The 10,292-nt window shown below is 38.8% G+C and overlaps 1 protein-coding gene across 1 annotated transcript; it reads right to left on the reverse strand.

Moving 5' to 3' along the window:
• Positions 1 to 299: 299 nt before the first annotated feature.
• On the reverse strand, positions 300 to 9,781 carry LOC128742633 (antigen 5 like allergen Cul n 1-like). The gene is made up of 4 exons (XM_053839053.1): positions 9,698 to 9,781; positions 1,066 to 1,334; positions 751 to 992; positions 300 to 686 (listed from the first exon to the last, which is right to left on the reverse strand). Exons 1-4 carry the CDS (start codon positions 9,714 to 9,716, stop codon positions 422 to 424), a joined length of 795 nt encoding a protein of 264 aa, XP_053695028.1. The 5' UTR covers positions 9,717 to 9,781; the 3' UTR covers positions 300 to 421.
• Between the last annotated feature and the right edge of the window lie 511 nt (positions 9,782 to 10,292).

The following is a 10,292-nucleotide window of genomic DNA, read 5'->3' on the forward strand; positions in this document are numbered from 1 at the left end:
ACTTTCACTCATAATTCACCAGCCAGTGAGGCCTGAAAACAGCGGCATCGATTCCGCCAACCACCAATCGGTAACCAACTAGCTAATTGATGAAATGTAGGACTTTGTACCGGGGAATTTTCGATTATCCGCTTTGTAACCGCGAAAGCGATTCGGGCTTTCAGCAAGCAAGCACAAATTGCCAACAATCGCGGCGAATTTTAGTGCCTCACTTGGTTTACCGCTTCATTAGTATCGCACCCATTTCGCAATGAAATTCGTGAATTGCCAACAGAAAAACCACCTCAACTAATCCCAACACCGCATTTTTCTTTATTGTTGATCATCGTCACCGGACTTAATGGCCAATTTCGACAAACGACATAACTCACTTAGTACCACAAATATATGCTGTTTTGTTCACCCGTTGCACTACTCCTGCTTAGCTTGAGGCCGGATAATCGATCAACTGCGGAACAGGTTCGTCTTCGTTACACAAACCAGCATATTTAGCGTTACATCCTTTCTGGCAGTTAGCGCATGGTTTGCCAGACTCGTAGATTGGAATTCCAATGAAATCGTTGAACGAGTAGTTGCACACCAGATAGATCTGCAGCCAACCGTCCGGAGGGGTCCACTGGGTGATACCGCAGCCGATTTTATTGACCTTATCACTAGCCATAACGGCGAAGTGGAAAACCATAACACTAGAAAACAAAAGATCAACTTTTACTTCAATGGAAACAAGTAAAAAATTCAGAAAAATCTCACCTCTTGCCCGGATCGTACATGGTCTTGACCATGTTCTTGTGAACATCGTGCCGCTCATCCCACCAACTGGTGATCAGTTTGGGTACTTCTGCTATGGGGTCGAGGGAATCCGCACTGGTGGCAATATAGTTGATGTTCTGACCGGAATTCAAGTACTTATCCGTGTTATGGCAAACATCGTGACCCCGGACGCATCGGTTCGAGTTCATTTGAGCCGTCTCCGCCAGGTCATTGTCCCAAGTCTGTTGGATGGAAAAATTTGTCTTAGGACCTCGCAACACACCTCAGGAAACCTGTAACACAGTTTCAACTCACCAAAGTGGGCATAGCGGCAGCCTTCGGCAGCCAGGAAACTCCTCCGGTTGCCAGCGTGCTGCGATATTTGTTGTGCGTGTCCAGAATCAGGTTCTTCATTTCATCGGTCATCTCGATTACTTTGGCTCCCGGCGGGCAGGCTGGGTCCAATTTGCCATCGTTTTTGCATCCGATGTTCGGTTTGCTCGGTGGGCAGATTTTTTTATCGCAATAGTTGACGGTATAGGCTTGCTTCAGGGCCGCCAGAAGCAAAGCCAGCGAAATCCAAGCTGGTGGAACGGAAAGAGAAACGATTTATTTTTATGATTTCAATCAGTATTATCAAAAATTTTCTCTAAGGAACATAGAACTCTCAGGAATTAGAACAAAACTCGGATTCTGGTCTGGTTGTCGCCGCAAGTTATCGGCATAATCGGCTAGCATTAATACGTAATCAATATCAATTTGATCAAAATGCCAGGCACAACCAGGAGCAAACATTTCGAGGAACTGAATTATTTCTATAAGTAAGGTCTGCGTCAAAATAACTGCCTAGGATTTAACTGATTCTAATAGATTTTTGTCCACTGAATTCAGGAGAAATAATAAAAATTGTCCATCACATCCAGTTTTCTTGCAAAACAGTAGAGCTGAATCTAATCTACAATCTTCCTGAATTGAATTTACTGAATATTCATTGCATTTACGCTGTAGCAACGTTGTAACTCTATCATTAGCAAATAAACATTTAATATAGAGCAGTTCCACGGTACATAAGTAAGTGCCTATTTGCGAAAAAAATACTTGTAAAAGTGGTGAAATTTTTACTTGAAATCAGTTTATAAAGCAAATAAAGCAACATACGATATTTATATCTTCTAGAAAGTTACGTATTTTGATGATATCCAAAAGTTTGTAGAGCATGTCAAATCAGTTAGATAAGGTTTGGCATCCAAAAAGGTTAATAAACTGATTTTAAGAGGGTCATCACAGAAAACCAATTATATCTCGCAACCCATATCACATAGATGCCTAGTATCTTCAGCAAAGTTTAATAAAATTTATAGTTCTACAACTTTGCTAAACACATGAACCTGCTATCTAGTTCCTACAAAAATTTAATTTTTTCAAGTGTGATATTCCTTTAATATCTAATTGTATGAAAAAATCAAAAGAAGCAAAATAGTATTTTGAAAAACTTCTGCGAAGACATTTTTTGAGCTCAAAAACGTCAGAAAAGGCAAGAAAAGACTTTCGACCGTCTTTTTGCCTTTCTACTTATAGGAAAATCTATAGGGGAGATGGCTGCAGGTTGAGACCAATTTTGTTTTCGGTCACTAAAACTTAATCAGAATGTTTTATTTATGAGTGTTATAATTCATTGGAAAGGTATTTCGTACCTTCGATTTGCTCTCAATTAGAAGAGAGGCGATGCACGCGGGCTCAGCTAGTATAGTATAAAGGTGTAAGAATCACTCAGAAAACCGAAATCAAAAGAAGGCCCTGCGGGAAGAATGTCAGGTTCCGTTCGACTCAGTTTCCAAAACTGTGTTTGTGTTTATGTGTGTGTGTGTGTTTTTTTTTCTCGGAGCTAGTTGGACCGATTTTAATGAAAATACAACGAAAAGACAATGGTAGTGATGTCCGAAATTTTCAATTATTCGATTACCGATTAATCGGCGAGCGTTGTCTGCACTAATCGATTGATTCAACTATTCGTGCTAGTGGTATTCGATTAGAAATATTCGAATATTTTTTTCATTAATTCGATTAATCGAACGATTATGAACGATTAGCGGCCATTATTCGGGGATTATTCGCATTCACATTATTTCGTTTGAACTATTCGATTAATTCAACTACTCGTGCTGGCCGTATTCGATTAAAAATTATTCGAATATTTTTATAGTTATTCGATTAGTTGAATTAATCGAACGATTAACGGACACCACTAGACAATGGACTAATGACGAAGAAGTGTAGACGAAAAGACGATAAAAAACAAAAGGCGAAAATGGCGAATATACATCAGAAAGATATCGAAAAACGCCATAAAAGCGATGAAAAAAAGTCCAGAAAAAAGAACAATACAAAACGACGAAGAAACTATAAACCGATGCAGAAAACGCAATGAAGAAACAATAAAAAGACAGCAAAACCGCAACTAGAAATGTCAAAGTAGACTACAAATGAGATCGCCATCAAACCGAAAACGCTACAAAATACGATAAAAAATGGCCACAAATTACTGAAAAGAGACAAAAAGACGATGCAAAAATGCTAAAATTCCGACTAACAAACATTGAAAGACAACAAAACTAAACAACGAGCGGTCAATCTCGGTGTGGTGGACGCGGGTTTAAATCCCAATCCTGCAGTAGTCGCGAAAGACATAAGCTGTTAAAGTGACTATAATCAAATTTAATAAATAAGCAAAAATTGACACGAAACCGACAGCAAAAGGTGACGAAGTACACCATAACAATACGAAGACGAAAAATTAAAGACAGAAGATAAAAACCAAACAACACAAAATGAACATGAAATATGGAAAACGTAGACAAAAGGCGAATAACGAAAGTCGAGAGTATGCGTCCTTGAACAAGGGAAAATTTGAAATGTGTCATAAACTGATTTGATTCAAAAAAGTATTAATTTCCTTCAAATAGGTGTTCAATCAAAATACGTTCATAACACACTGACTCTAAAATATCAATCAAGAATGCCTGTACGATAAAACATTTTCACATTTTGTGCAAGATATATCTAGGTGGAATGAAGCTAAGTTTATCCGTGTTAAAAGGAACTCTAGTATATCAAAACACTAAACATAGCGAAATTTGTTTACACTTTTAAGCAAAAATAATAACTAACCTTGAAATGAAGCACAAATTTCGGTTAAACTTTCATTTAAACTAAAAATTTGATTCAATTTTGCCTCTTTCTTAGTTTAATGAAAAATTATAACGCTTTCTTCTGTGATGAAAACAAATAAAACTACGGATTTTTCTTCAGCAAAACCTGGCACCTGCTTTTTTTCATGTTGAATTTTTGGTCCGGAACAGAATGACCGTTCTGTTCCGCATTATAGTGGTCTATGTGCATGGGACTTACTTGTGACAGAGATTGATACAAAACATCCATAGTTTGGGTATTAGGTAAAAGTAGTTAATAAGCGTAAGTCGACTATTGTTTTTTAAAGGCAAATTCAGATCCAAAATACTGCAAATTACCAAAAGTAACCAACAACGACATAAAAATCGACAGTATACGTAGTGGGTGAAACGGATTAAGAAGCGCAAGTCTAATTAATCTGCAGTGAACATACCATCTCCGATTTCAATTAAATCTTATATATAAAAATGGATTTCTGTTTGTCTGTCTGTCTATCGGGATGTTCCTTATAGAATCAAAAACTACTGGACCAATCGGCGTGAAAATTTGCATGTAGAGGTTATTGGGGCCAGGAAAGGTTTTAGTGATGGTTAGAGACCCCTCCCCCCACTAAGAGGGGGGCTCCTATACAAATAAAACACATATTTCTGCATAACTCGAGAACTAATCAAGCAAATAGAACAAAATTTGCCATCCAATTTATTCTATCGTAAATTAAAACCCCTCCCCTCTTTAGAAGGGGAATTATGACTACTCTCCTCTTTAAGAGGGAGGGGGGCTTCCATACAAATGAAATACAAATTTCCTCATAACTCGAGAACTAATCAATCAAATGGAACCATACTTGTCATGTGGGTGCTTTTGGAGGCAAGAATTTTTTCTATGGTGAATTAGGACCCCTCCACATTTTTAGGAGGGGGGTTCCCATACAAATGAAATTCAAATTTCCTCATAACTCCAGAACTAATCAATCAAATGGAACCAAATTTAGCATGTGGGTGTTTTTGTAGGCAAATTTCTTTTCTATGGTGAATTGAGACCCCTCCCCTCATTAGGAAAGGGAATTATGACCCCTTCCCCTTCAATAGTGGGGGGCTCCAATGCAAATGAAATACAAATATCCTCATAACTAGAGAACTAATCAAGCAAATGGAACCAAATTTGGCATGTGGGGGGTTTTGGAGGCAGGATCTTTTTTTATGATGGTTTGAGACCCCTCACCCCTGTGGTAGGGGGATAAGGACTGTCATACATATGAAACAAATTTTTGCGTAACTCAAAAACTAATCGAACTCGAGAAATTTTAGACTTTTTCATAAAACATTAATCAATAACAAGACCACCAGAAACTATCAATAGTAACATTAGAAGATTCAGACCGAGACGGACACAGGTCGCGAGTGTTGCCGGCGACCTGCCGTCGGAAGCGTCGGCCACTGCGGGAGGACAGCCTCCTTAGAGATCGCCTCTATCTAGGTTTATTTATTTTACTAGATCTAATATGAAGGAATAGTAGGGAACAAAAAATAAGCGCGAACATTATCAAAGCTTAGTCGTAGACTACTAAAAAACAAAAGTAAATTAGTATAATCGACTATTTTAAACTTACTGAAGTATTATTTCATAAAGATCTAGTTACATATTTCTTTCCATTACAACTTCCATATTCATAAAAATGTGTATCCTGTATCTGAGAATGTATTTTTCACTTCTGTATTAATCATTTTCAATGACTTTGAGGGCTACTTAGAATAGTTAATTAAGAGTTAAACTCGGCATCGTAGCTCTGCAGGAAATCTGTCGCAAAGGAGAGAAGGTATGGAAGATCCGTGGCGGAAAGGCCTAGATTAACCAGAGCGGTGGCACTACCAACGAACTGGAAACGGCCTTTGTAGTGTTGGGCGGAATGCAGGATCGCGTGATAGATTGGAAGGCGATCAACGAGAGGATGTGTGTATTGAGGATAAAGGGCCGTTTCTTCAATTATAGCTTCATTAACGTGCACTGCCCGCACGAAGGTAACTTTTGTGGTAACTTTTCTCAGATGTTACACAGTGTTCCGCCCTAAGCTGTACATAGTGGGATACAGCATAAATTGATTCACAAGAAATAAGTGAGATTAGCTGCTCTCCCCCGAGATACACCCCCTCAAAGATTACATGTAAAAACTAAAAAACCAGTGATAGCTGCTTAAGGGAAAAAGATAGAGCTCTACTGTCTTCGACGAAAATGTGCAATTTAATGTGATTAATAATTCCTTAGAACATTTGAAAAGCATATGAAGCTTTATTAAAGAGCTAGATCGAAAAAACTATTTTGAAGGGTGTCCCTAAGAGTTTGGCTTTATAACTTCTTTCATGTAAGAGTTAGAAATCTTCGGTATTCAACAAAGTTTCTCGAAAATAGTTTAGCTACAACTTGTCTCTAGATAGCCATCATTTTTGACTCAAAATAGAGAAAATATTTTTTGTATCTGATTAGGGACACCCTAATGTCCGAATATTTGTGCACCACCAGAAAGTGCTTTTTGAATGAAGAAACTTTTCTGAGGCAACTATTATGCCATGTCTTAAGGTTTCGATGCTATTACTTATGTCTCACTATTTTTGAAGTCGTTCCACTGCGCGACGTAATTTGTGAACAACTCCACAATTACGTAGGCAAAATAGTGAAAGACAAATTAGCAATAGTGGTAAAATCTTATTGAGCGAAAATCTATCAATGTGCTCCACTTTCGCCAAAAAAAAAATTATAAACGTTTCGTTGTTTAATTTCGTTAGTGTCATCGTTAGTGTTCTAAGGACAGCCTTGACGGAGCGGACTATTCGCTCCCAATAGCCTCCCGCGTGTGGTACTGCTGGCGGAATGAAACGCTATTATGAGTTTGCATCAGTAGATCAATTGTCTCCACGAGCACCCAGGAAACTTGTATCGATATCGGTGTACACCTCCAACGGGGCTCCTCTTTGTGCGATGAACCGTCGTCGAGTTGCCTTTTTACACGACTCGGTTCGGTTGATAGGGAGAAAACTACCCCAAGCTGTATTGCTCGACTAGTAAGACACGTGAAAATTGCAAACCAGCGTCTCACCGAACTGCGTGCGACTTTAACGAAGTAGGGGTCAAAGTTATCGATGCCGAAAAATGCAAATGCTCGTAGAAAAGGTGTTATGTGGAATCGCGGTAATGAAGCCATCTTCGGTGTGGTACGGGAACAGTTTTATACACACGGCATGGTTTGTATGATACAAACCATAATACTTATAAAGCAATAAAGCTGATATTTGGCACATTTTTCGGGCCTATCAAAGGCTTATCGCCTACCAAAACTCAACTATATCTGTTTAAGAAGCTTGAGAAATTACAATTAGCAAACAGCACCACTTATTCAAGGGCCTTTTCGGTGGATTGCCGTACTTCAACAGCAGACCAAAAAGGAATCAGATGGTTTACGTGTTGGTGTTTTTTAGTGCTGCCAATATACCGGCAATGATGAAAGATGCATTTCGAAACAAGAGTGAATGAAAATTGGTTTACTGTTTCATGTCAGTATGGAATAGGACCCATCTTTGTTAACCCAGATGATGCATCAGCTTTTCAGTAATATATGGGAAACCGCAACTTTTGCGGTGGACTGAATGCAGGACATATTGATCAAAGCCATTTAAAAAAGGAGACCTAACTGGATGCGAAAGCTAGTGTGGCATCCCATTGCTCTGTATTACTCTTAAAGGATCCAGGAGAAGTTCGTGACATTGTAGTGCCCTTGGCGAAGAAAACCCGATTTAGTATTCCCTCGTTTCTTAAATCAGTGCTCCTTTCTAGTTTATTATTTTGGACAAGATTTTAAACGGATCAGATTCTGATCCAGCACTAAATTGTGGACCAGATTTTCTCAAATTTGGTTCTGAGTTTAGGAACAAACTTAGAGTAGGTTCTGGATCAGGTTTTGGACCAAAATTATGGACTAGGACCACATTTTGATTCGCGTTATTTTTGGACCAGATTCGAAAACAGGATCAGGTTATAAACCAAATTTTGAATGACATTATTGAATAAATTTTTTGAGCCAGACTTTGGACCTGGGGCAGATTTGGGGCAACCGTTTTTGATCAGTTTTTAAGTCACCAAGATTTTGGATCAAGATTTGAACCAAGTTCCGGACCTGGGATCCATATCTTGGATCGGAATTGAGTTAGATTCTGGACCAAATTTTGAACCACATTTATGATCAGATATTTGACCAGATTAATGATCAGATTTTGGACCCAGTTTCTAGACCTGGTTGGGAGCACATTATGAATTCTGGACTAGATTTAGATCCACATTTTTATCAGATTTGGATCAGACTTTGGATGAGATTTAGGATCACTTTTTATCACATTTGGGCCAGTTTATTTTTGATAAAATTTTGGACAAGATTCTGTACCTGCGCCAGATTGTGGACCTCGCCCCGATTATGGACCACATTTTTTATCAGATTAATTTGATTGGAGAGACTTTGTGTCAGATTCTAAACCTGAACCAGATGTTGGATCAGAACCAGTAGATTCTGGGCCAGATTTTGGACCACAATTTTACCAAATTTGGACCAGGTTTTTAGAAGATGTTGAATCAGATGTGGGACCAGATTTTGAACCACATTTGTATTTGATTTTGGTCCAGATTTTGAATCTAATATTGGACCAGATTCTCAAATTGGACCAGGTTTTGGGCCATATTTTGAATCAGATTTTGGACCTGCAGCAAATTTTGGGCATCATTTTTAATCAGATTTTAAAACGGCAGCAACTAGATTTTGGAACAGATTTGAATTTCATTATGGACCATCTTTTGGACCACATACCAGATCTTGGACTCAAATTCTTGACCTAGTTTCAGAGTCGTAGTGTGACATTGTGGTGGCCTTGGCAAAGCAGCAAAAGATTTTCTGAGTTTGAGTCACCACAAACCCCTGTAGAATGCTGAAAAAAACTTGGGTTTAAACGTCTTTCTAAGACTTGACCCTTCTTTCTCGCAGCCTATTAGAGTACAAGACGTGCCTCGAAACTAACTGATCGGCTATAGAATGCTGAAAACTGCTAATTAAAAGTGACCAGTCGATGAGATCCCAACTGAACACTGGCAGTTCATTTGAAATTGCTTGCCTTACAAGAAATTGATAATGTGCAGAACCATGCTGTACTGGTTGAGAACGGTTTAGTAACCATTCACTAAGAAATGTAAATTGCAAATTGAGCAGTTGCAGATATAATTCCTTTCAAAACGAAGAATATTTCCAGCCAATTGTTTGTTCTACGACGCTTGGTTTAAGAGTTTATAAACTTTTACAATGAGTAATGCCGAGCAATTCTCTTGAATTTTTCTGGAACAATAGCAGACATCGAACTTTTTGAATATTGTTTTAACTAACTTCAAACAACAAATCAATATTTCGTGAAATTCTGAGACCCTTCGGCCCAAACCTTTACGATAATTTTAAAACTGTGTTATCACTGTGGTGCTAAGGTTTTCTTTACAGACCAAATAACTATTAGAAATTTACCTGTAAAGAATAACTCTCACTCTGTTTGTTTACATTTACACATAAATCCTTTTGAAAAAACACCTAAGATATATATTATAAGTTGCAGCTTGTAGCACACTCTATTTTTTACAGAAAACCCGTCACTTGTTTTCTTCGCGAAATAGTCTCTTCCAAATTTCATCATAAATTTCATTAAGTTCAAAATTATAAATAAAGAAAATTAATCCTTACATTTCACCAATCTGATCATCGTTGCACCGGCTGCACCACCCCACTGCCTAGGACTCCGTCGAAGGGATCAAAATCAAACGGACACTTTCCGTGCCCCCACGAGAACGCACTTGTTTTCACACGAAAAACACACAGCGAACAAGTTCGTTGCCTAGAGAAACGCATCTTCTTTATATGGGGAAAAACCAATCGAAATTGCCAGCTTGCCTGCCTGCCTTCACGTTAGATCACATTTGCATTGCACATACACAATGTTTAATTACATCCCTGCGGGTCAGATCCGATCGAACCCTGCCTTCCTGCCGCCTTCCTCCTCGACGACCGGGTGGACGATCACCGGAATCGGGTCAGTGCAGACGCATGTGCGCTCCATATTATTCGTTACTTTTATCCCGAGCTGTGTAAGGTACTGCAAATCTATCATCTCGTTGGGGATGTGAAATGCTCCCCAATGGTGTGTTGCAGTTTTGCAACCAACGCTGGATCGGGTATTAGCCTCACGCATAACGCACTCACTACCCTTCCATCGCATCGGTTTGCCGGTTGTGAATGCAATATGTTGCAGGCGATGCTGGGCACGTGCCAGGGCGGATTT

Source organism: Sabethes cyaneus, chromosome 3, assembly GCF_943734655.1.
Source record: "Sabethes cyaneus chromosome 3, idSabCyanKW18_F2, whole genome shotgun sequence".
Lineage (NCBI taxonomy): Eukaryota > Metazoa > Arthropoda > Insecta > Diptera > Culicidae > Sabethes > Sabethes cyaneus.